Below are 27,144 nucleotides of genomic sequence, written 5' to 3' on the forward strand. Positions count from 1 at the left end.
CCCTGAAGCCTTCTTTACAAGAATTGAACCTCTTTCCTTGAAGTTCTTGATGATCCTATAAATTGTTGATTTAGGTGCAATCTTAGTAGCCACAATATCCTTGCCTGTGAAGCCATTTTTATGCAATGCAATGATGGCTGCACGCGTTTCTTTGCAGGTCACCTTGGTTAACAATGGAAGAACAATGATTTCAAGCATCACCCTCCTTTTAACATGTCAAGTCTGCCATTCTAACCCAATCAGCCTGACATAATGATCTCCAGCCTTGTGCTCGTCAACATTCTCACCTGAGTTAACAAGACGATTACTGAAATGATCTCAGCAGGTCCTTTAATGACAGCAATGAAATGCAGTGGAAAGGTTTTTTTGGGATTAAGTTAATTTTCATGGCAAAGAAGGACTATTCATCTGATCACTCTTCATAACATTCTGGAGTATATGCAAATTGCTATTATGAAAACTTAAGCAGCAACTTTTCCAATTTCCAATATTTATGTAATTCTCAAAACTTTTGGCCATGACTGTAGATGGATAGATCTTTTTGGGCCAGTTGTTTCAGAAAAATATCACTGCTTAATTCACCTTTCCACAAATCAAGGCCTTAAAACAGGTGCAGAAATTGTAAATTCATAAAGGCATAATGACACTAATGTTGAATGCACTGCAAAAATGAATATCTTGCATAGTGTTTTGGTGCATTTACTGGAGATGCAAAATTAAGATATGAAGTCTAAAACGGAACAAAATTAGGTTTTCTGAGCTATTTGGTAAAAATGTATTCTTGTTTTAATCAGTAAATTGATCTTTATTTATGAATCTTTTACACATTTACATTTGCAAACAAGACAAAATAACTGAGGATGGACTACCTTGTGTGATCAAAATGTAATTTCCATATTCTAGTGGTTAGGAGCAAAAGTATTCAAACCTTAACCTGTTTATTTTAATAAGATTATATGAAAAGATCTGTTGGCAGCTGTATTTTCAAACTTTGTACATTTAGAGGACATTGTTGTATTATGTGCCCTTCAATTTATTAATTAAATTATTAATGTATTTTAATAAAACCTCCAAAAACCCTGCACACATATAAGGATCTTTTTTAGATTGTGGTGATTGATTGTCACTATAGGCTACTTCAAGACTCTGCATCATTGATTTGTATTTTCTCAGAGGATTGCATTAATAGTAGTCGTCTGTACTTTTGAAGACATTGAAAGGTCATGTTCTCACTGTCAAAAGCTACATTCGGTGCAACTGCAGACTCTTAACTTCAATCTGTAAGTTTCTAGAATAGAGTAGTCGTGAACAGATGTGAGCACGCTTTGGCTGTGGGGTGACTCATCACAATCTGAGGCATGTAGGTTGTGTGGCAAACCTAACAATGGCAGATGCCTTTGGATTTTCACAGAACGTGAGTCACTATGTGGTTGAGTTTACCAGCGCTCAATCTTAACACCCTTGCATGCTGCCACCACACACATACACATACAAATTCTCGTTAGCCAAACATAAAAGGAGAAAGGATGAGTTGAATGGAAGCGGGAAGTGTCAAGACGCCTACTATAATTGCATGCCTGGGAGGAAGAACATTGCCTGGTGAAATGCAAAAGTCAGTCATAACTGGTTTCTACCGGTCCAATGTTAACGGTCAAAGAGGTACAGTATTTCATAATTGTTCATTCATAGACACCACTGCACTGCTTGGATGGCAGTAATACTGTATACTGTGCATGCACTTGATAGCCAACAAATGCTTTCCAAGAGAGGAAAGAATAGAATCTGTTACTATTGCATATTGGACCATCGGAATGACATACTATTATTATTTATGTGTATACTGCATTCATGTGCATATTCATGTGTATAGTGTGGTATTCAAGGAATACTGAATAATATTATGCACCCATTCACTAGGATCCATTGGTGAGCAAGTGATGTAATGCTACATTTTTCCAAAACTGTTCTGATGAAGAAACAAATGCATCTATATCTTGGATGTCCTAAATAAAACTTCAGCAAATTTTTATATTAGGGTGAACTAGTCCTTTATTAATGCATGCCATTGTGGACCATTTTAAGACCAAACTACAAAATCAATGCCAAGAAAAAATATAAGCATTTATTCAAGTGCTACACTTAATATTAAGTGTAATACTTCACTGTATTGAAATATCAGGTGCTACACTTAATAGTAAGTATGGTAGTATGCTATTCCAAACTTACGGATTATGTGATGAAAACATATTAATTTACAAGTAAATAAATGGATGCCATTCACTGAATTAAACACACTGAGGTCAAGTGGCAACAATAATAGCATGTTGCTGTTAAAAACACTCATCATGATATTGCATTGCTGCTTCACATTCTATTTTTAAGAAATAGCAGGTGCTGTTCAGAACACCATATTCCATTTTCAACATACCTGAAGTCTTTATCTTTTTATGACTGTATGTGATGTCATCATCTTTTGTTCTCTGTTTATTTCTAGTAAACAGCATGTTCATGCAGATTTTGTTGACCGTAAGTCTAGGCCTGAGAGATACTGACATCTAGAGTTAAAAGCCATGAGTCATGCAGCACGCGACCATTAGAGTGATGTCATGTCCTGAGTTTAGAGCCTGCAGATATGACCTACTCTCCCATCGCACCTAGAATAAAGAATCAATCATGTAGAGCTTTGACTTATACGTTTAAATTCTAAATGCTTTACAGCTGATGATTCTGATTACTGATGATACATAATGGATTGTAACATTTGGACATGTGGATTGAATGTCAAGGCTGCAGAAGAAAAGTAGTGGTATTTAGAAAAAAAACACTTGTCCTAAGAATGTAATTTAGCGAAAAATCGACATTATTTAGTTGACCTTGATATATACCACTGTAGACAGTTTTGAAACCAAAATACAACATCACTGCCAGGAAAAAGACAAGCATTTGTGCATTTTTGACTCAAAACAAAGCAGGACTGTGAATTATTCATTGTTTTGGTCTGTATTATTCAAGAGGGGTGTGTCAGCATGAGCTCATCACAATATGTTCTAATATAATTTAGCTGGAACACCGTAATATTCCTCTTAAGCAAAGTGTGCCCATCAGTCATTCCGCCACAAGCCATTAGACTGATGTGTTACTGATGTCAGTGATGATGTACTGCAGCTGTGCTTTACTGTGTATGTACAAAATGATTTAAAAAAATAAAAAGGTTTAATACAGCAGAAAAGTATTCTGTATAAATCTCTTATGCTCCATTATCACCAAATCTTGAACTCAGCCTATTTGTTTTGTTCTTCTACTTGTTTTTGAACAGTAAAAAAGCATTATTTGTGGATAATTTACACAGTTTTCAGATAAAAACTATGATCCGTTCCAAAAAGAAATGCAAAACCTGTGATAATTGAACAAAAATAAGTTGACAAAAAGACTGCATCCAATATTTGGCAATAATATACAATATTGAGAATTAAAAAGACATCTTTTTTGTAGGCCAGGAAAAAAGAAATCCCAAAACGTACAAAAAAAACAAAAAAACAATTGAGTTGCATTAAAGGTGCCATCTGTAATATCTGGCAAAAAAAAATCAAGTCATACTCCACATTCCATACCAGATGGGGGCAGTATGCCTCAAAGTGAATTGGTCTACTCTAGAGTAACAAACGAGAAACAGCATAGTCTCTATGCTCCGCCCCTACCTTCACAACAACACAAGAGCATAGCCGAAGCCTATAAGACAGCGGTTCTCAATTGCAGACCTCGCGCCCCACTGCTCTGCACATTTTGAACGTTTCTCTTAGAGCTTCAGACATTTGTTCTATTCGAACATAAGTGCCCTGCGAAGTGGTCATCACAGGATATTCAGCCATGATTCCAGTTCGAAGTGAACGTAGCTATATGTTCCAATCAAAGTGCATTGAAGTGTGCAAGACGTGAATTTAAATTGTATTGATTTACAGAGGTATATGATGTCACAGTTGTCCATGTTTAAAGACGCTGCACAGCACAAATCAGTGAATGAATGTTTCGATGTGAGGTAAACTTCAACAGATTTCCCCTGCTCAGAGAGTAGGGAGAAATGAACATTTGAAAAACAGTTCATGCACGGAGTTCATTTCTAACGAGCTGATTATCTGAATCAGGTGTGTTAACAAAGACAAACATGCAAAATATGCAGAGCAGTGGGGCGCGAGGACTGGAATTGAGAACCGCTGCCATAAGAGGATGTTTGGTTATGTCAAGTGATTTTGAAACATGACATCTTCAAGCTACTCCCCTTCACCTTTACCAGTGAATATGTTCATATTCGTTTTGTTCATATTACATTGAGTTGTATATACACATTATTGGAATTAAATTAATTTGACAGACAGCATTCTGTCAACATCATTGGTCAACATCAGACAGCTGATGTTGACCAAGCTAGCGCAAACCAACGTAACCAGAGCTGCCAACTCTCAAGCATTCACCGTGAGACACACGCAATTGACTCTTTTCACACGCTTTCACACCACAAATCAATTTTCTCATGTACAGAAAAACCACGAAGCAAAGAGGACACGGAGACCAACAGACTAGACAGAGCAGGTTACTTATGGTATAAAAATATGGGTAAGTTATAGCTAGCTAATTATCAAACGCAGCTACGGTTAGCCATCGCTAACATTAGCACGTTTATAGAACAGCCTTCGATACATTTCTATGTCATAACTTCCCGAAAAAAAATACACAAACATATAAAACAAACTTCTAGCGAAATACTAACAGCATCTAACTTACCAATCCAAAAGAAATGTTGCAAGTTCGGTGTCGAACCTCATTTCTTTCAGGTCCATCAGTTGTCTCCAGCGAATGAAAGCAGTGCCGATGTTTACTCTGGTTCGGCTCCTTTTCTTATCGGATTTGATTTGTGTTTCCGAGTGCGGTTGTTTCCCTGTAGCGGGTGGTGGTCTCTTGCCAAGGGCTTCAACCATCCTTCCGCTTGATTGACATCAGGTTAGATTACGCCCACAAGCCGTGCGAGTTATTCGTGTATTGCAGGTTGGCTGGTGGTTATGTTGCCCGCATACCGCCTCCCATGGCCGAAACTGGTATTACGACACCTGTCGGGCCGGGGCTAGTAATGCTACTGCTAATTAAGTTTGATATCTCTGCAGCACTATAACTTTACATTTTTTTAATGACATCATCGCCCTTATTTCTTCTCATACTTTTGATGCGTGTTGGTAATTTTTTGAATATTTTTAGCTCAATTTTTGTACATGGCACCTTTAAGTCCAAACAAGTTTTTATTTTTATTTTTTATGTAGTTATGTGAAGCAAAATTACAATTAAAACACCTGTATGGCTTGTGCCTGTATGCATGATTTGCTTCATCATCGTCATCATCCTCACTGCTGTCAGGTCAGATGTGAACTGGAAACTGCATCATTCTGACTTGAGAATCCAGCGCACCGCTCCTGATTGGCTGGAAATGACATCATAGCAGGGTTACCAGTGATGATCAGGCTTTCCTTGCGGACACATTGTTTTCTTTCACTACATCCCCCACCCTTATTTTTCAGTCCCTCGTTGTCACTCAGCAAAAGGATTTTGATGCACCTTTTGCATACAATTCCCAGTATGCGTTCTTTTTTGTCCTTCATGTCTGTGTGAATCAGTGCAGGACCTCGTTTGCTGCATTCTTTTCTCTGTTGCCATGTGAAAAGGAAAAATCCTGTATCCTTGCACACGACTCTCAACCTAGCAGACAGCTGGATGACATCATCGCTAGAGCACTGCCGTCTCCCCTCCCCCTGCGGCCCCCTTCAGTGATCACAGCCAGCATATACGAAACCCAACACTCCCCTCCAGTTTATATGGGTGGCACATACATGTGCTTATATATCATTTTAATGTATTATTAACTGCAACAAAATAAAATGAAAAAAATAATTATGCAATCTTTTATTTTGCATTTATCCATGTGCATTGAGTTCCATTGTTCTATTCACTTACATCTTGGTTGGAGATGTATGGCAGGTAATTTAGTTTCGTTTGATAGGGTAAGTGCCTGATGTAAGTGTTCTTGAAGCCACTGGGAAGTAAAGTAGGTACAGTATGTTCTGTTCCGCCATATTCAACATCCATATCAGACTGCTGGGAATATTTCCACCTCACCTGAGAGACCTCGAAACTGCAAACAGGTTCAGATAAGGGCCTTATATGAATGCTGAAATCATCAAAGAGTACCCTGCATATTACTGGCCACATTCACACAGCAACAGAATTACAGTTGCCAGTCTTGTATTTGAGTCATTAAAGGGAAAGTTAAGCCCAAAATGTAAATTTTTGTCATCATTTACTTAGCCTCATGTTGTTCAAAACCTGTATGAGTTTCTTCCTTCTCTTGAATGCAAAAGAAGATATTTTGAAGACTGTAGATAACCAGTTGCTTGTATGGCTACCACATTCTCAGAACAACACGCTTCTGTGCATTTAAGTTCTCCATTCTTTACCGAGGTATAAAAGCTTCCGACAGTTAATTAAGATTTTATAGATGAAGCTGCGCCTCAACTGAACTTTTGTATTTTCAGATGTGATACAGTTCATACAGATTGTATTCAAGCCTATAGAATACAGCAAAGTGCAAAACTGCGAAGTCTTATCACATTTGAAAATACAAAAGTTCAGTTGAGGCGCAACTTCATCTATCAAATCTTAACACACATAAAGGTATGTCTGTGAACAGGAAATTTTGAGACTCAAAATTGGAATGGCGGTTGTCAATCTCAAAAAAATTGGCATTGTGAATGGAGCCTTTTACAAATCCCATACTAAAATGTCATAAAATTCATGAGGAAACTATGAACTCTTGAAATTAGAGATGCAACAGGCATATATTAAATATAATTTTGGTTGTAAAATAAGTTTTTTCTTCATAAAAGGAATGCAATGTTCTACGAGCTGTTTTTGAAATTGTTAAAACACCAGTAATTGATTTGGCACAGGACCAGAGCAACAGATGGGCCATTGACAGACTGTTCAAACAGGCCCGTTGTGCCCGTATCCAGACGAGCATGTTGGCAAGGTTACTGTGTCATAGTCATCAACAAGACTCCAGCCATGAGTGAGTGAGAAGATGACACATAAATCCCTGTCCTCCTCCGTTTTTAGACATGACATTTCGAAGAGCTCCCCAAACCAGACAGAACTGGATTAGCACATGATGCTGCACGTAATTAAATTCAAAACTGAAATGAACTAAAAAATTAATGAATGTATTCCAAGTCTTTATTTGCTAAGGAATGACATGTAGGAAAGCAAATGAAATAATCTTTGTGCTATTTTTGATAGCTCCAAATAGCCAGTTTTCCATAAAAAAAAGATGTTTTACCACATTTAATAATTTAAGAAGAAATAATGTTTTCTCTGCATAAAGCTGCAGATTCTATGCTCTTTCTTTCTCTGAAACCAGCTTTCAACAAAGAGTTAACCACCCCCTATCTGCACTCCCAGGCATTCTGGCCCATCAGGAGCCTGCATCCCTCTCGACCAATCAGAGTGCTAGGAGGTGATGTCATGCTTTATCTAGCAGAGGTGGTGCTGATGCTGCTAGGTTGAGCATCCAAACAGCAGCAGACTGTCAGACTGAACGTCAGGGAAAGACTCTGACAGCAGATCACAGCACACAGTCAGTGAGTTAAGGTAATATTGTATATCATAATCTGTTTTTTACTGTACTATTCTTTTGCAGGACAAAAGGAGACTGGCGATCTGTTGGACTAAAGTTTTATTCACTATAGAAAGATACAATAATTCTATTTTTGCTCTGTTTTTAATAGCGCAGTAATCTAGCTTGGCATTTCCTTAGATTATGTTGCATTGGAGATTTGCATGCTTGCAAGATTTAGAGCATGCAGTCGAGTTTATTAGACTTATATATGTGCATAAATGAGCATGATTTTTTGGGGGATTTGCGACTGTTAAGTGTCTTAATAGCATATCAGAATCAATTTAGAAATTGGTCTCATGATATTGTGCATGAAATTACATTAGTCTAAAGAAAAGATGTGCATTGCATAGTGTAAAGTGCATATTTGTGCAAGGTGAAAAATAGCTTTGTGGAAAAAGTGCATTGCTAAATTTAAAAAGGCGATGTAGGGCAAAGTGTGTATTTTAACACACAATGGTCTTGCAGGTCCTGTAGTGAGCGTGCTAGTCTGCGCTGTGGGTGGTACTGAGAGGTGAGATTATATAGTATGTTGGTGTGCAAAGGCCACGGCCCCTTCATAGAGCAGCACTTCCTTTGCTTTCAAAACAGCAAGCGTTTATTCCGATCAGAAAGCAGTGGGAGGTTAAAAAATGACTTGCTTTGTGAGCTACAAACAAATGCATGTGAATTTTTAATTTGTCTAATGTAAATGACAATGCTAACAGGGTTGTCTACCAAAGCGTGTATTATTTATTATATCCGCTGTGTTGATGGCATCAATAAAATAGAAGGGTTTTCACTTTGTGTGCATACAGTGTGTTAGAGAAAATGATGCATTCTGGCCTACAGAATCAACAGTTTTGCATTTTCTCTCTCCTGTAGGATCAGCTGAGTTTGAAACGCCTCAGAGGACTCAGAAGAAGGGAAAATGACTCTTGCAGGTGCGTGTACATCCAGCTGCTTGTTCGTATGTGAACTTGGGAGTGTTTAATGGAGCTGAAGGAATGATGTGTGAGCACATGGCATCAGTGATGATGTTACCTCAAAATAACTCTGTCTCTCTTTTTGCAGCATACAGAGAGAAGATGAAGGAGCTCCCTCTAGTGTCTCTCTTCTGCTCCTGCTTCCTACCAGAGCCTCGGGAAAAGGCCACCAAGAAAACACAAGGTACCTTAAGTCACCTTTAAAGGTCTTAATCTTGCATAGTTTCAGATAGATTTCCTTGTTTTTACATATTCCAGTGAGCTAAATGGAGCATTTTACTGTATTTACAATCAGTTCTCAATTAAGTAGTTTAAAATTAGTTGCATTAACATATATCCTTCAAATCAGTCATTGTTGATTTTATTTTGTAGATGTTGTGGACCTCAACCTGTGCATTATTAAAGACATGGAGGTGATCGAGCTAAACAAGAGGTCATCGGGCCAGGCTTTTGAGGTCATCCTCAGACCTCCATCTTTTGACGGTCAGAGGGAATTCCATCCCACTTTCCCACCTCGCAGAGACCCCTCACTGGAGGAGATCCAGAAGAAACTGGATGCAGCCGAAGAGAGAAGAAAGGTAAGGAACAGAGATGTTTTTGTGGAGGATACTCTCAGTATCAATTAGTTAGCTGATGTCAGTAATTAGTAATTATTCAGTTTTAATAACTTTAGATTAAAAGATCTAATATTTATATTTTATTTTAATATAATGCAACAGTAACGATAATGGATATGCTTCTATTTGAGTCTTTTATAAAATGCATTGTCTCTGCAGTGTCAGGAAGCTGAACTTCTGAAGCACTTGGCTGAGAAGAGAGAGCATGAACGAGAGGTGGCCCAGAAAGCCATAGAGGAACACAACAACTTCATCAAGATGGCCAAAGAAAAGCTGGAGCAAAGAATGGAGATTAACAAAGAGAACCGGGAGGCCCACATCGCTGCCATGCTGGAACGTCTTCAGGAGAAGGTACAGTGGATTTTGACATCCAAATCCAGTTCCATTTTTAAAGGTGCAGTGTGTTATTTCTGCACAACTAGTGGGACAAAATGGAATTGTTATATGTTTGTTTGAGCAGCCCAACATAGTAATAAAAAGCTCAGTTGATGGCATGAGTTTAGGGCGAGATCATCTGAATCAGTTTTGCAATTTCATTTGGTGCCACTAGGTAGATCTTTTCAAATCTTAAACACTTTAGAGTTAATTGAGCTATTATTTAATAGTTGTTCTTCTACTTTTTTCTTGTGTTTTTCCAGGACAAGCATGCTGAGGAGGTGAGAAAAACAAGGAACAGATGGAGCTGGAATGGCAGTAGAATGATATGAATCAAGAGCATTTCTTGTCCAGAATTTTCAAGAAAATCAACAAAACAAGGCCTAGCTAAGAAAGGCTGTTTTTTGGAATTGGAAATGATTCGAAGGCCTATCATATGACATTTGAAGAGAAAGATTCTTCTTGTCTGCTGCCAGGCGAAGTAATGGATGATGAATTGGGAATCAATTAGAAAATGCGAAAAATTCGTTTGATTTGTTTGCCGCCAAACTGTGTTCATGAGTAAATATCTATCCCTATAGTCTTTAATAATGGCTTTGCATGTAATGATGGGATATATCAATAACGAACAACAAAACAGATGTGTATTTGTGTTGTACTGCTGTGAATTAGCTGTTTGTAACAATGTCATTCAGTGTGGTCGTTTGTACTTAGTACTGTAGCTTGGCTTTGTATTTATGTGTCTTAGTGTTGGTTTCTTGAAAGGATCATTAGCAAAATATTTGTTAGCTACCTGACAACAAATAGTGTATTCAATAAAAGTGGCCGATATCAACGTTTTAATGCTTGCATGCCGTGATACACTTGATAAAACTTGTGAAAAGCCATTTGGTGTGTGACCGTGTGGTTTTTGTCCTGTTATTAATTGCTATATCTCTGAACTTTATGTTCCAGGTGCCTTGAGATCTTCTCACAACACATGCTGTTCATATCGGAGACCATTCACCAAAGGACTGACTATCACGCTGAGCTTATTAGCTTGGATCATAAGAGATTAGGACTCTGAAACCCGATTATGATATCGCTATATCATTGTAAGGTACGATGGCCATGTTGTCAGATGAACAGAACTGGCCGGCCAGCAAAGATTGTGATGGAATCTTTACTACCTTAATCTGAGAAATGAGCTTGTATGCCATTAGTGCCAAAAAAGAGTGAATGTGAGTGGTAACTTTGTGTGTTTCTGACTATTTGGATGACGTTTGGACGGTTTCATGTACTTTGCCCCTGTGGATGCAGTCAGTTTGTCTTCTGTCCTGTCTTTAAGGCTCTATTTTTGGTCAACTGCTCAAGCTTTTGCCGCTGTACATATGTTCACTTGCCTCATGATCAGCTGGAGTCTGATTTGGCTATATAATTCTGTACAGAAATTGTGATATATTTTAGAGGCCGAGGGAATTAAAGGACTGCTGGTATAGTTTTATCCTGGTGACTTTCTCATTATTGATTTTTAGCTTTTTCCGAAATATAAAAAAATAGACCATCAGAGTAATATATATTTGTTCTTATTTATTGCATCAATCCTAACATTAAAAATCAATAAATAAATAGTACAAAATAATCAAAAAATAAAAATCCAGTGAAAATAAATATCCTACATTTGAAAGCACATGACATAAATACATTAGATTATTAGATGGATCAAGTCGGGTGAAGGGTTTAACTTGAATTCTACTATTGGCAAAATACAGTATAATATCAAATATACAGTATAATCCATAAAATATCATGAACAAATATACATCCTACATTTTGCAAACATGTATACAAGATAATAAATAAATTATAAAGTCACAAGTCTTCAGCCTTACGTTCTGGATTCGTATTACACTAATGATAAAAAAAAAATCTATAGTATTCTAACTCCATCAGGTCCCACATTTTAAACTTGTTGTACATATGGACGCACGCAGGTGCATCCCACTGCAATGGTTTTGTACTCAAGTTTTAAGGAGTAGTTCTGCTTTTCTCCTCGAATTTTCCTCAAGACCATGATTTGGGTGTAAATGGGTTTGGAATGGAAATCCTCAGCGCCTCCTACCAAACATCCAGTCAGTGAACATTTCGCCTCTGCGATGCTAGGAGGGTACAGGCTGTCATCATGTGTAAACCTATGAAACAATATGAATCATGTGAAATTTTAGGAAAGCGGGTTGCAAAAGTCATATTCTACACATAAAAACAAAAACAAGTGTATGTGGATGTGATACTGAAATGACCATTTCGGGTTCCTCAAAAAAACTTTTTTTAATGAATGGTTCTTAGTGTGAAGAATATTTTAATAATCAAAAGAACCTTTTTCCACAATAAAGAATATTTTTGTGGAATGGAAAGGTTCCATGGATCATGAAGTTTCTTCAATGAAAATAAAGAATCTTTATTTTTAAGGGTTTATAAGTCAAGGTCTTACGTGTAGGTCCATGGAGAGATGGAGTCGTTGTTGATTGGATGGATCGGGTTGGCCGAGGATTTGAACTCAGGATCCAAGATCAACCGGTATGATGAGGATGGAAGGGATTCTTCTGATGACTTGTGGTTTGCTTTCTTCTGAAGATGTTTTGAAGGTGCCCCCTCAGCTCCAAGTGATATTAGAACGAGCCCCATCATACAAGCCACCTGTGAAACACAGACACTGTCATTTCAGACTCAATCATAGTAGCATTGCGACTTGAGCAGCAAAAATCCTTAGGAGATAGTTAGCAGGTCGTCTTCGAACATTTCAGCAATACTCACCATGAAGAACTGGATGTTTAGCGCTGATGACATAGTTGCATTCATTTGACCTCTGATGTCTTCTGTCAGTCTTAAGTCTCGCTGCTCTACATTTGAAGTGGTATGTGCAGTTTATATAGAGAGGCCTGTTCGCGGCGGTGTAGGTGTACTTCCTGTGATGAATTCTACCCTTTGATGGTATTTTTATGTTGTCAATTTCAACGTGTCAGCAAAAACCACTTTGAGTGCATTGTCACTACAATCACAGTGCTATTTTCTTTTCCCAATATGTGGCTGACAAATGGGTTTTATACACAATATTTAAACTCATTGTATAATAAATAAATAAATGCATATTGGTAGAGATTTTCTCAGAACTAACGTCATTTTACCGCCCCATGGAGCTTGATTCAACCACAGGATAAACAATTAAAAAGATAATCTCCATTTTTTAACCCACAATTCTGACTTTTTTTACTCACAATTCCGGTTTTTATATTTGCATGCATTTCTTAGAAAAAAAAGTCAGAATTGTGAGATTTAATCTCAGAAATCTACAAAAAAAATCTGAATTGCAAGATTTACAGTAAACTCAGAATTCTGACTTTTTTCTTGCAATTTTGAGTTCATATCTCACAATGATATAGAAGCTTGATTCTGCAATGGAATAAAAAAAGTGATTTAAACTTTTCGCCTGAAATCTTCTTGCAATATTTAGTTTAAATCTCACAATTCTCACAATACTTTACTTCTCAGAATTGAGGCTTCTTCAGATTTTTTCTTCCCAGAAGAGATATCAATATATGTATATCTCACAGTTCCAACCTTTATCTGACAATTCAATTCATTTCTGACAGTTGTGAGGGAAAAAAGTCTGAATTGTCAGACAAGAAATTCACAATTACAGTTCTTATTTATTGTTTCATGGGTGAAACGTCCTTCCACACTTTTCTAAGCCTGCTATTAAATATAACCAACGGGACATATTTAGTGGATGTATGAAGTCATTGATGTCATACACATTCCATTAACATTTTACAAACAGAAAATACTTTTTGAATAGATTTTGGTCAAATATTTAGTAACTCTTTTTATTTCGCAGAAATGCCATTTGGTTTGATAGTTTGTTAATGCAAATAAATTCATACATTTTGTGTTTTTGAAGTGTCTAAATACATTTTGTATCCACATATGATTGTGTTTATTGCATCTTAGCATAGCAACCATTATATACCAACATAACCTACTTTCATTGACCGCCTTCTCATAATCACTCAGATCAGAAGGCATATATTAGTATGATGAAATAAATTCTTGCTGGGTATGATTCTGTCCACTATACGTCAGCTCCCACATTGCCTTCTGTTAATGCCAGCAACCTCAATTGACATAGTTTGCAAAAAATATATCGACTTGAAGACTTCCGCCCCAGTGTCTGTAATGGCTTGCATCTCTCCGATGCAGAGTTTCCCACCGGTGCTGGTTTACGATTGCGTCAGTTGCTCAGCAATTGCGGTTTTACCCTTTACTACTCTGAAATTTCTAAGGATTGTGGGGAAAAACAATGCCGCATGTTCATGACTCAGAACTGAGGGCGATGGACATGCAAGTGACAGTAATATAATAAAAGTAATCCCCTAAAACAGCATGACAGCATTAAATACATGCCTTTCAATAGTGTTTTTGTTGTGAAGATCAAAAATGAGTGTTGTTTGTACTTTATTCAACATGTACTGTGTATTATGATTTAACTTAAAGGGACAGTGCCACCAAAATGAAAATTCTGTCATGTCATTTCAAACCAGTGTGATTTTATTTAATATGGAACAGGAAAAAAAGAAATAAAAATTTGATGAATGCTCGGGTCTAAAAAACATTGGACCCCACTGACATTCATTTTATTGACAAAAAAAATATGTTCCACTAAAATTTGTAAAAAAAAAAAAAAAAATTATAAATAAATAAAAAGCCGGTGACAGATCTTTCATTTTTAAATGAAATAGTATGCCTTTAAAAGAAAAAAAACATGATTCATCATCTTAGATCATTAAACTCCCAATGTTACCTAAAAACCATTGGAAATGTGACTCAGGCCTCTGACCTACTTCTTGGCGTTTCAAAGGGTCCAGGAATCTTAGATCTCCTACTTTATTACTCATGAATATGGTTTCCGTTACTTAACGTCCAGGAATAGGGGCTTTTATAGTGACCCACATAAGACCACAAATTTGGAGAATCTTTAAAAGAGCTGAAATCAATGACCTAAATTTCCACGCTACATATTAGTTGCATCATTTGCATCATTTTCATCACTTGTGAGATTATTTCCACATGCTACTCTAGATTTTTACTAATGAAGGCATATTGTAATTATTTGATTCCGCATTGCCAGCTGATTAATCACAAACTTGGGAGAACCTTAAAGTTTCATATTTCTTTGAATAAGACAGCGATGAAGTTCAACTAAAAAGCATAAGCAGCTCAAAGCATAAGAAGCCTTTATTATTATTATTATTATTATTATTAAAGCAATTAATACTATTATATTGTCAATGGTTTTCTTTTGGCTAATGTATTTTATTGGGGTGAAATTACACAATACAAGGCCGACTGATATGTTTTAAAAGATCTTTGCTATATTTTCCTTTAACCAAAAGCAGAATGGTAAAATGAGGTCAGCGATTTGCTGAGTAGCTTCCGCTCATGTAAATTGTTCGTCATCAGTCAATTTGAAAGCAAGTTGGAAAAAAAAAAAACCTACACAGAGAGGATTCCCGCATTGGGAGCTGCCACATCAAAGAAAGGCATGACGGTGGCATAACTCTTGGTTAAGCCACAGGGTGCCCATGATAAAACTGCCCATTAATGGACGTCACACACTCAAACCCATTAACAGTCAACTTTGCAAAATGTGGTTTTATACCTTTTTGAATGGCTGCTTAATTATTCCTAAATGAAGCATTTATAAATCTTAGTTTTAAGACACACTTTTCCAAACAAACTCACATTATACTTAATCAAAATATTTCAAAACAAATACACCAAATTCAGAATACTGACCAAAAAAAGGAGCTGTCTTTGCAAATGTGAATGGTTATGTGGGTGGTGAAAATAGGCCGGTTCACACTGTAGTGCTCAGATGCTATAGATCTCACCGCATAGAAAGACTGTATCAGTGAAAACAATCTATCAAGAGCACTTCTCACTTTGATGCTGGGATAAGCTCCCATGCATATGCACATACCAGCCACAGCGTCTATATAAGAATAAGCATGATTTACATTTTGCATTTATGCTTTTGCATGACGGAATTTCCAGAAAGACTGATGAGATGGCAAATAGCTTAATGATCACTTTGGATATTTGGTTTTGATATTTGGCATGTATTTGATAAAAGAGAGCATTGCATTGTTTTTTCATTGTTTTTGCTCATTCATATAGTTACAAATATTTGTTGATACACTGGCATAGCCTGTTCATTCATCCATTGTATTGGTTCAGTACTGATCTGAATCAAATGAGAACAATGCAAAGACAGTGAGTAAAAGTAATGTTGTAACATCATTTTACAGATTTATACAATTACATTCTGTTCTTCTCCATATAAAACGTTTAATTTGTGGAAAGAACAAACATAGCTTCAACAATGTGCATTTAATTTGACCAATATGCAATGGTTAAATATTCTAACCAGCATAAATCCCCTCCTCAAGGTTTCCAGCTAACAAAAATATGCTCTATGAATGTTTTGTTAAGATAACAATTAAAGGGTTACTCCACCCCAAAATTACAATTTTGTCATTAATCACTTACCCCCATGTCTTTCCAAACCTGTAAAAGCTTCGTTCATCTTCAGAACACAATTTAAGATATTTTGGATGAAAACCAGGAGGCTTGTGAAATAACACTGTCAAGGTCCAGAAAAGTATGAAAAGCATCGTCAGAATAGTCCATCTGCCATCAGTGGTTCAACCGTAATGTTATGAAACAACGACAATATTTTTTTGTATGAGAAATAAAACAAAAATAATGATTTTATTCAACAATTTGTCTCTTCTGTGTCACTTCACATCAGCGTAGCAGCATTTAAGCGAATCTGAACTGTACGCAAGCAGCGTACGCTCTCCTGTGTCAGCCGCGACACAGGATGCGCTGTTTTCTTTCAAATCAAAGCATAAATATGTGTAGAAAATTTATGCTTGTGTCGCGGCTGACACAGAAGAGAGTACGCTGCCTTCATACAGCTCAGATTCACTAAAATGGCATTACGCTGATGCTTTCCTGGACCTTGACAGTGTATTTTACTAGGTAGTCTATTGGACAGTCACAAGCATCCCGGTTTTCATCCAAAATATCATAAATTATGTTCAGAAGACAAGCTTAGCTTTTATGGGTTCGGAACGACATGGGGGTAAGTGATTAATGACCAAATTTTCACTTTGGGATGGAATATCCCTTTAAGCAATAAAATAGTTATTTCTGAATATTCTCTGAATGTCCACAACCTCCAGTTTTATATGTGTAAAGAAAAATTTTTCTTGGTTACGTGAACGTTACAGACAACATTAAAGGAGACGTTTCATTTCATTATTAATTATTATTAATAAGGTTTCTTTTTAATGTTCTCTAAACCATCTTAGATGAACATCCAACTAAAATGATTCAGAAAAAAATATTCCATAAATGATGTATAATAATGTTTTGTTTTGTTGTAACATTTTGAGAAATTAAAGACCAGATAACTTAGAATGAACATTCTATTATTGTTATTAGAAGAATGTTTGTCCATAACTTTGAGAGAACCTTGCCATCATGTAAAGTATATTTCCCTGTTAGCTGAGTTAGTGGCTGTCTAGTTGGTGAAAGAATAGACAAGCTATCCAGTTAAATTAAAGGGGTAGCTCACTTAAAAATGAAACTTCTGTCATCATTTACTCACTCTCGTCTTGTTTCAAATCTGTATGACTTTCTTTCTTCTATGGAACATAAAAGAATATCATTTGAGAAGTATCTTTTTAATGGACATCACTGGTAACCAAAACAGTTTGGTTACCAACTTTCTTCAAAATAGCTTCTTTTTTGTTTTTGTTGTTGTTGTTCCACGAAAGAAAGTTATACAACATTAGGGTGTGTAAATTATGAAAGATTTTCTTCTTTGGTTGAACTATCCCTTTAAATAACATCCAACAGTCTTTAAGGTGGTCTTAATTGTCTCATGGGTGCAAACCAACCAACTGTGATAGAATACAAGCATTCAGTGCTTGTCATTTGTGCTTTCTCAATAAGTCAGAAAGCAGGAAATGTATGTTTATTTTTAATAGGAAAATATATTCATCTATTTGGTTGATCCATTAGGCTGACTGTAGAAACCCATCATCACAAAGACCAGATAAAAACCTTAATTCATCATTTAAGAACTTTTAATAATTGCAAAAGTGTCACTATAAAAAAGGGGGAAAAATGTTTTTCATAGTTGTAAATAAGACAAACACAATTGTATGTTTTTAAAGAAATTTTTATATCACTGTGACTATATTCATTGTGTTAATTTCTTTGTAATTATTAGTGACATTCAAATCCATTTTTTCAGTGTATTAAACTGGCATGAAATTAACGCAAGTTGCGTTTAATAAAAATTTCTAAATGATTCTCCATGTGTAAAACCTAATCAGACAAGACACAACCAAATAAAGTTCTGAAGCGTGACTAAAAGATTGATCAGAATCCCAAATCTTGATAACTCACCCCAAAAGCCTGATTATTATGATTCAGCATTTTTTGTTTCCCACTGAAATTCGGTAAAATGGATCCGCAACAATGCCAACATAGACTGATCTTTAATCCGTAGGTCAGATTACTGGCAGTGAGAGGAAAAATGTAGGTCTAAACGTAGCATCAATCACCTATCAATTGATCTGATGAGGGAATCCAGGTCAGAGGTAGGCCATATTATCTATGCAATCACGATCAAGCATTGCATAAATAGATGAGGTGAAAGAGAATCATTTTCACATCACAAGAGAATAAGAAGAGGGCATTAAAGATGTTTCTGAGCTTCTTCAACGCTAAATACATGGTGAGATGATAACTTAACTCTGTTAGCGATGCTAATATGCTAGCACTATATGCTTGCTTTACTAGAGATTAATCTTTTTAGAATGAAGTTTAAATGTAATATGTGGTGAAGAAAAGAGTCCTCCGCTCAGAAATGGTTTGATTTAAATGAAATATAAGAACAGATAATGATTTTTCTTTTAGGTCCTGCTGAGCTGTGTGTTGGCGAACCTCACATTGGCCAAACAAGGGCAGAAAAAAATATGTGACACTAGTTTGACGATTTCCAATGAGATTCATGCCTCTCTGGATGCAGACTCAAAGGGAAATGGCAACATCCACAACCGCTCACTATCTGCATGGACCTGGATGTGAGTTAAAAAGTCACAGAAATAAATGATACATTCGCCAAACTCAAAAGTGAATCAAAAAGTACTAGGATTTATAATTACAGAGGTAGAACGATGTTTAAATCTGTTTTTTGTCTACGCAAATCATATACATTTCATGGCATACGGAAAGTTTGATGATGTAGCAGGAATCAGATGTATTATTTGGGAGGTTAACATCAAGCTAGCTCTCATGGCTACTATGTAAGCATTTTTAAGATACAACGGGCCATGTGACATCAGTGCGAAATCAAAAGACAGGTCTTGGTTAGTTCTGTGGGTTTTATCTCAGAGCAATTATAGCTTCTTGTTTTCTCTGCTTTCAGACCGAAGTATTCACCACGCAGAATACCACAGGTCATCTTTGAAGCCCAGTGCAGTTCAGAACATTGCACCCTTCCCAATGGCGTGGATATGAGACTGAACTCATTGCCCATTTATCAGGAGATTCTGGTGCTAAACCAGGATACGGAGGACAGGAAGTGCTTCAGGGCCACTTTTGAGAGAGTAATAGTGGGCTGTACGTGTGTGTGGGCCAAAACCTCCTAAAATTACTCGATTGTTTCCATATTAGAACTCATTTATTTGTTCCAAAGAAACTGCGACATTTAATATAGTTCCTGAATTAAAATTGTATTAAATTTTGCATTTATTGATTTGGCAGGCACTTGGCAGATATTTATTTATTTAGTATTATTATAAAATATCTAAACATATTTTTCATAGTTTTATAGTAATCATAACATTTATCTATTACTGTCATAATCTTTATTGTAAACTCTCTGAAGTCTTGAGGTAGTTAAACATTGTAACACTTTATTTACATTTTTGGATGTAAATGGTTTTGCTGAAAAAACATAAAATAAAAGAAATGCAAAAAAAAAAAAAAACCATGCTGTCCAGCTAATAAAATTATGTGTGAATATTTTCTAATTTTTCCTTCTAAACGTTCTCTGATAGTTTAAAAATACTTTTCTTGGTTATGTGCATGTGAAGGGAGCATTCCATTTTATGATTTTGCAAACATACAGGGACGTTACTTTTGAATTTTCTCTGAACATTTTGCAACAAATTTAAAAACCACAACAAAACAAAGAAAAGTTTGCATTTTGTAACATTTAAAAAAATGTTAGACGAGCATCCAACTAAACATTTTTTGGGGGGAAAAAGTTCTATGAATGATGCATAAATCATTTTCATGTTATGTTTTGTTAAAATTTTTAAAGACCAGATAGCTTACAGTACTGGAAGAATGTTTGTTCAAAACTTTGATGCTGATGATACATGGGGTATCATTTTGAGCAATTTTGCTGGGCAACTTTTTCGAGCAATGTTTCTTGGACACTTTAGACATCCTGAAAGAACCTCGCCAGAGCATTAGCCAATCTTCTGAGAACATTCTGCATTAACTGGGTAGACTCTGCTCTATACTATACTTCTATCAAATATAGAAGTTGCATTAAACACAGATTATAATACACCAGTATTGTCTCTTAAGTGTTTATCAGAATACCCGGTTGCTGAAACAGGATATGGAAGACAAAAAATGCTTAAGTGCAGCTTTTGCGAGAGTAATAGTGTGTGCAGACCGAAACCTCCTAAAATTTCTTGTTTGTTTCAATGTTACAATATACTTTATTACTTGTTTCAGACTTGTGCTTTTACTTGTGTATTAATGTGCACTATAATTGTAATATTTTAAGTTATTACTCACATTTCACTGCTGGTTATATATGCTCTATATCTAATCGTGTATGTGATGAATAAAAATCTTGAATCTTGAATCTTTTGTAAACAAAATAGTTCCTGAATTACAGTTTTATTATATATTTGCGTTTATTAATTTAGCATAAACTTATGTTACAAAAAAAGAAAGGAAAAAAAGAGTAATAAAACATAAAAAAAACTTTTTGATATTTGTATATGACCAATTAATAATAGACAATTAACATTTTATGAATTTATGAATATGTGTACAATAGCTTGTCACTGGAGAAAAACTGGGGAACAGTTTTACCTTATGTATGCCTAAAAGCTGCATTAATATCTTAAAATAGTAACTTAAAAATGTACCTATAAAGTACTACTATAAACCGTTTTTTAACCTTAGATTAAAAAAGTTGTACATCTATGGGTACTGCCCCAATGAAGCTGTGGTACCCTTAAAATTTTATTTTATTAACTGATGCTTTAGTTAGAAGAGAGAAACTAGTTGTTATATAATAAAGTAACTAAATAGCAACAATTACATCTTTTACCACATGTCAGGACGTGGATGTGGTCTCTGACACTCAACACTGTACAGCCCTGACAAACATTCACTATGGTTACCATAGTATCTGTTATAGACAATATTAGTTGTTGTTACTACAACAATCATTGCCACCAATGTCATCCAAAAAGAACATAACTGAATCAAAGCTATTCTGAATGTTTCATACAGTTGAAGTGTTTTCTATAGCTTATTGTTGTAGACTTTGTTTCAATATATGATGTGCAAATTCCATGTTTTTTTTTATTGTGAGTATATAATTTTGATGAAATATCATCTAACATAAGTAGCTGATAAATAATTGTCTGACAACTTAATTTAGTCTAAATTGCAATCCTGTTATCTTATTTATGAATAACAGAGCAGTGAATGAGATGATTTATTATTATTTTAACGTATTAATAATAGCTGGAGTACACTTAAATATGGTAACCCCAAATCTGTGTACGTTTTATAAGGGAGACCAGTTATTTATAATGCATTGCATGAATGCATGGCAAATTTAGATGTAACGTTAATGTAACAGTGACTGTACAAATCATTGAGGCCGTGTCACAGCCGAGCCACTAAGTGGCGATATACACGAAATGGAGGATACATTGTCTTTTACCGCCGCTTAGCGGACGGGAGGTGCAATTACACACAAGAGCCTCAATCATCTGTCTGTTTCTACATAAGCAAACATCATCCTGGGGATGGACAAAGTTCCTTAGATCACCATTTGATCACCGCCTTGGATCACCATCCGATAATATTTTATTACTGTTTTAAACATTTATTAAGCGCTCAATGAAGGTTCTTTAGCTCTAGCCAACGGGATTCTGTAAACTTTTCCTGCTGTAACGTTACACATATTGTCATACTGTGGATTCACAGATAGCCAGTCAAGCTAGCTGGCTAAGGTAAATATTAAGTTACTCTGAAATAACACACAAATGGTTTTCAGTCGCGCATGTTCAGATTTAGACTTCGCGCTAAAGTGCTGAAAGATTATATTTGCCTCTCCAAAGCTGTTCAATCTTCCATGTGTTTGTTTGTTTTTAGCTCAGAAATGATTAACGTTACGTCAGCTGGATTAGATGATCTACTACTATGTTTTTACTATGGGCACTATATATAACTATACGATTTTATCTTAAATGTTCAAGTAGTGTTGTACGAAATAATTTGTGAATGAATGAGTCGGTGATGAATCTAATACATGTGTATTACTACTGGAACCTTGCTAAAGTTGCTAATTTTTTTATAACTCATTCTATTATATTTTCTAAACGGTAAGAGTTGAAGAATTAGTTCACCCAAAAGTTAATATTTTGTTATCATTTACTCGTCCTAAATTTGTTTCAACCTTACAATTCTTGAAGTCAGTGGCTACCAGCAACTGTTCGGTTACCAACATTCTGTCAGTTATTTCTATTATGTTCAACAAAAGAAAGAAACTCACAACTTGGGTGAGTAAATTACCAAATTTTTATTTTTGGGTGAACTATTCCTTTAAATAATGATCACTACACAATAACCTTGGTAACTAACTAACTTTATATATATATATATATATATATATATATATATATATATATATATATATATATATATATATATTATTTTTTTATCTAACTAGTCTTCCAGTGGATTTACTGATATCAAATTTAGCAGCATCTGCAGCATCCAGATCCTGTAAATGGGGAACAGTGCGCTCAAAGCTCATTTGGAAACATCTGAGAAGACTGGAGTCTTTCAGCTGACTGGAAAGGGTTTGATAGAGGTGCTAATAGGCTTATCATAATCATATTCACCACTCTGATGCACTTAGCAGCGATGTCCTCATGGACTGATGTCTTTGTTCATGTAGTTCCCAGAGGAGCTGCAGAAACTCACCGGAAACCTGCGGACTGTCGATCTGTCCAACAACAAAATCGAGGTGCTTCCAGCATTCATAGGAGTCTTCCAGCAGCTCAAGAGTCTCACCATAAGCAGCAATAAACTGAGTAAGTGTACACAAATAGCTAAATATGGCCAACATAAAGATCAACTTATCATTCTACACTTTCATTTATTCTTTTTTTTTTTGCAATCGAAACATAGTTTTATATAATTATTTGCTCATTTTTTGTCATTTTTTAGAATTAAATATTCTCATTTTGCTTCTGTACTTTTAAGGCTTTTTTATGTAGATTACCTCTGTTGTGATTGGCTAACATCTTTGCATGTGAAAGTAGTGATCCCCTGTCAAACTGATGAATAGTGAACTATTTTTGGGTAGTTAACGACAGACATTTTCATAATAGCTAATAAGAATTTATAATAATTTTTGATGAGTATTGGGGGAAGATTTATACTGGCCAATATTTCTTTGAAGTTTTCCCCATTTTTAAAATTAGTTTTTGGCCTTCACTAATTCATTTGTGTACATCGTTCTTATTTAATTGTAATTTTAATATAAACATTAAATATTATTATTTGAAAAAAAATAGAAAAAATGTAATTATAAATTTATAATTTTAATTAAAAAACACAAACACTTAAAATTGATCACAGATTTATATATATATATATATATATATATATATATATGCTGTGTTTATTTTATCAAAGATACAGTAAAAACAGTAATATTGTGAAATATTATTACAATTTAAAATAATTTTTCTAATTGAATATATATTAAAAATATTTATAAATAATATTTAAAAATAAAAAAATTTATTCCTGTGATGCAAAGCTGAATTTCATTCTAACATTCTGATTCACTGCTCATTAAACATGTCTTACTGTAGTGTCTACATAGTAAATCGTACTATGTAGTGTCATTTACTATGTAGTGTCTACATAGTAAAGTAAGTCATATTATTGCACAGGATCCTGTATTCTATGATATGAACCCTTAAACACTCCATTAGAATATGATTTTTTTTTATGTGTGCAGCCAGTCTACCAAATGACATCGGGAAACTCAAGAAGCTGGAGACTCTTATTTTAAATGGGAACCAGTTGAATCAGCTTCCTTCATCGGTGGGTCAGCTGAAGTCCTTGCGCACCCTAAGCCTGTCTGGGAATTACTTCAAGGAGGTTCCTAGTGGACTCGGCACCCTTCGCCAGCTCGATGTGCTGGACCTGTCCAAGAATAAGATCCAGGTGGTTCCTGCAGAAGTGGCCGAACTGCAAGCCATTGAAATCAACCTCAATCAGAACCAGGTGAGTTTTTTTTGTTTTTATGTTCAGGAAATGTGGTGGTATAGATGTGTCAGGGTGAATTTTTGCACTGTGTTTGTTCTGTTTCAGATTTCGAACCTTTCTCCAGAGGTGTCTCGTGCTCCCAGACTGAAGGTCTTACGGCTGGAGGAGAACTGTCTGGAGCTCTCCTCTATCCCATCCTCCATCCTCTCAGACTCCCAGGTGTCCCTGCTGTCCGTGGAGGGCAACTTATTTGAAGTTAAAATGTTGCGTGACCTAGAAGGATATGATAAAGTAAGTTTGTGTCTACTCCTATAGCTCTTAAACCTTCTATAAGAATGCATAAAAGTTGATTTTTTTTCTTTTTAGTTTAGATTCCAGGTCCAGTGTTAATAGTCAGTTTTGTGTGTCTCATCCTCTTATATAAATATCACGTTTTTCCAAGTTGGAAAATACCACAGTTTAAGTTTGAATGTAAAACAAAACTGGTCCAATTATTTGTTTTTGAAACAAATTCAAATTTAATGACTAACCAGTCATTTCAGTAAGGTGTAATAGGATTTTAGAAGCGGCAAAAATCCAGGAAGACATAATACTATAATTTCCCCCAAATATAATCACTTATTAATCTAAGAGCAATTTTAATGTTTCAAGCAGTGCTGTTTACACTGTAGATGTTATTTTGTGTGTGTGGTGTTGATTCTGAATGAAGTTTGATTTGACATCTAGTTAGTCCACTTGTTATTATTTCGCCCAAAACAGATCTTACTTCCAGATGTCAACAGGGCATCAATTGAAAGCTTTATGAGTTTGATTTTCACTATGAGATTTTTATTACAATCAAGTTATAAGCAAACGTTTAATTTTCCAAAATGAGCAGATTTGTTTATAATTACACTAAATGGTAGTGTAAGTCAGTAGAAAATAAATAATGACTTGCTTTAATCTTTGTTTTTCAGTACATGGAACGTTTCACTGCAACCAAAAAGAAATTTGCGTGAACAGTCAGAGGCTTGCTGCAGCTGTCCTCGGCTCTGGGCTTATCGTAGAAAGGTTTCAGCTGAGACTGCTTGTGAAAACAGCAAGATGAGAATGGAAAAATGGTTAAGAGTGCTTCACAACTCGGTAGAATGATGGCTCAAAAACCCCAGCCCTGCTGCTCATCACATTACAATACAGACAGCAGTGTATGGACCTTGCATCATTCTTTCTTTAGCAAAGATTTTATTAACCGAAATATAATGCAGACTCGGCTTCATGAGGACATTTATACTGGAGAACAGTTTTTTCTCTATATTCAGGTGCACTAATGCCACGTCTGTTTATAGAACATCTTTCTTTCAGAGAACTAACTAAAATATTATACGTCATGTAACCTTGTTTCTATTGCTGAGCATTTATTGATTCATTTATTTTGATTGAACTGTGGTCTCAAAACTTCCATCAAGTGATATTTATGAAGCAGCCATTTTTTTATGACAACAAAGGCTGCATATGAGTTTCAGCGTTGATTACTGTCCATGAAATGCCAGTCGATATTTATATTTATAACACAACATTCAGTTTTAATTCAGTGCACTTTGCTTTTATACATTTATACATTCTGCAAGTTTTCTTACCATAAAAGTGTGTAACTCATTCTGCAAGTTTTCTTACCATAAAAGTGTGTAACTCAAAAAGCATTTTAGTGAAGGATTATGTATTTTCATGCAGTTTTTTGAGATCTAAATCTATTGTTCTTTATGGTCATGTCTATGTATGCATCTATCATTTGCACACTTGAATGGCATCTCGTCTGTTTAAAGGGATAGTTTATTCAAAAATGAAAATTCTGTGAACATTTACTCAGCCTAAAGTTGTTCCAAACCTGTATGACTTTCTTTTACTGAACACAAAGATATTTTGAAGAACAGGTTCTGGTCCCTATTGACTTCCATAGAATTTGGAATGTTGACAGTTTTCATTTTTGGGTGAACTATCTCTTTAACAGAGTGTTTCTTTCAGTGAATGAATGCATGCACACTAATGGGAATTTTATAATCAGAAATGTAACATATTCCCCAAAAGCAGCAATGAGTGACTCTAATGCAGCATTTGTAAAATACATGTTCCTTCTTCTCAATATACTATGCCACTACATTGTTTTTATGCTGCAATGCTGCAACATTCAGCCACAGAATAAAGCTTGCACTGTATTAAAATTACAACATCTTCAAGCTAATTGTACCTTAATGTTCCTCTCAGGATGAATAAAGTACATCTATCTGTCTACCTTCTGTACAGTATTATTACACTCATGACTTTTGATGCAAGCAAATAGTGTGCTCCATAAGAAGACAACTCAGGACATATCAGTGATTCAAATGATTGCTTTTAAAGAAGTTATTTCAGTTATTATGAATTGTTTTTATCAGCTTTTTGATTTTTCAGACGAGGAAACAAACTCATATACATCTTGGACGACCTGAGGGTGAGTAAATTTTCATTTCCAGATGAACTAACTATTCCTTTAATGCTATGGCAAACATGAGTCAGTTTTAATATAATCACTCCACTAACTAAATTAGTTGTGCAAAGATAATAACATTACACACCTTTCCATTACAGAACTACTGTATTTTTCGGACTATAAGTCGCACCTGAGTATAAGTCGCATCAGTCCAAAAATAGGTCATGATGAGGAAAAAAACATATACCGGTAAGTCGCATTGGACTTTATGTCGCATTTATTTAGAGCCAAGAACCAATAGAAAACATTACCGTCTACAGCCGCGAGAGGGCGCTCTATGTCTTCAGTGTAGGCTACAGGAGCACT

General features: G+C 35.5%; 4 protein-coding genes across 8 annotated transcripts; 3 read left to right on the forward strand and 1 right to left on the reverse strand.

The window, feature by feature from the left end:
• Positions 1-7,594: 7,594 nt before the first annotated feature.
• Positions 7,595-10,847, forward strand: stmn4l (stathmin-like 4, like). 3 transcript variants are annotated; one of them, XM_059519984.1, is made up of 7 exons: positions 7,595-7,676; positions 8,576-8,634; positions 8,765-8,860; positions 9,049-9,254; positions 9,453-9,644; positions 9,932-9,949; positions 10,623-10,847. In XM_059519984.1, the coding sequence occupies exons 2-7, from the start codon at positions 8,622-8,624 to the stop codon at positions 10,629-10,631; spliced, it is 534 nt and encodes a 177-aa protein (XP_059375967.1). In that variant the 5' UTR covers positions 7,595-7,676; positions 8,576-8,621; the 3' UTR covers positions 10,632-10,847. The 3 variants fall into 3 exon arrangements, with proteins under 3 accessions (XP_059375967.1, XP_059375966.1, XP_059375965.1); XM_059519983.1 differs by lacking the exon at positions 10,623-10,847 and having other exon boundaries at positions 7,597-7,686; positions 8,587-8,634; positions 9,932-10,555; XM_059519982.1 differs by lacking the exon at positions 10,623-10,847 and having other exon boundaries at positions 7,604-7,686; positions 9,932-10,555.
• Positions 10,848-11,444: 597 nt separating this feature from the next.
• Positions 11,445-12,334, reverse strand: il17a/f1 (interleukin 17a/f1). Its single transcript, XM_059520993.1, has 2 exons — positions 12,139-12,334; positions 11,445-11,839 (listed from the first exon to the last, which is right to left on the reverse strand). The coding sequence occupies exons 1-2, from the start codon at positions 12,330-12,332 to the stop codon at positions 11,611-11,613; spliced, it is 423 nt and encodes a 140-aa protein (XP_059376976.1). The 5' UTR covers positions 12,333-12,334; the 3' UTR covers positions 11,445-11,610.
• Positions 12,335-18,464: 6,130 nt separating this feature from the next.
• il17a/f2 (interleukin 17a/f2) lies at positions 18,465-19,529 on the forward strand. The gene is made up of 3 exons (XM_059519989.1): positions 18,465-18,516; positions 18,699-18,865; positions 19,210-19,529. Exons 1-3 carry the CDS (start codon positions 18,484-18,486, stop codon positions 19,430-19,432), a joined length of 423 nt encoding a protein of 140 aa, XP_059375972.1. The 5' UTR covers positions 18,465-18,483; the 3' UTR covers positions 19,433-19,529.
• A 2,263-nt stretch (positions 19,530-21,792) lies between these two features.
• On the forward strand, positions 21,793-25,704 carry LOC132112492 (leucine-rich repeat-containing protein 57-like). 3 transcript variants are annotated; one of them, XM_059519986.1, is made up of 7 exons: positions 21,793-22,057; positions 22,520-22,606; positions 22,777-22,920; positions 23,008-23,143; positions 24,082-24,350; positions 24,438-24,623; positions 25,289-25,704. In XM_059519986.1, the coding sequence occupies exons 3-7, from the start codon at positions 22,837-22,839 to the stop codon at positions 25,328-25,330; spliced, it is 717 nt and encodes a 238-aa protein (XP_059375969.1). In that variant the 5' UTR covers positions 21,793-22,057; positions 22,520-22,606; positions 22,777-22,836; the 3' UTR covers positions 25,331-25,704. The 3 variants fall into 3 exon arrangements, with proteins under 3 accessions (XP_059375969.1, XP_059375968.1, XP_059375970.1); XM_059519985.1 differs by lacking the exon at positions 22,520-22,606; XM_059519987.1 differs by lacking the exon at positions 22,520-22,606 and having other exon boundaries at positions 22,821-22,920.
• Positions 25,705-27,144: the final 1,440 nt, after the last annotated feature.

Source organism: Carassius carassius, chromosome 32 (assembly GCF_963082965.1).
Source record: "Carassius carassius chromosome 32, fCarCar2.1, whole genome shotgun sequence".
NCBI lineage: Eukaryota > Metazoa > Chordata > Actinopteri > Cypriniformes > Cyprinidae > Carassius > Carassius carassius.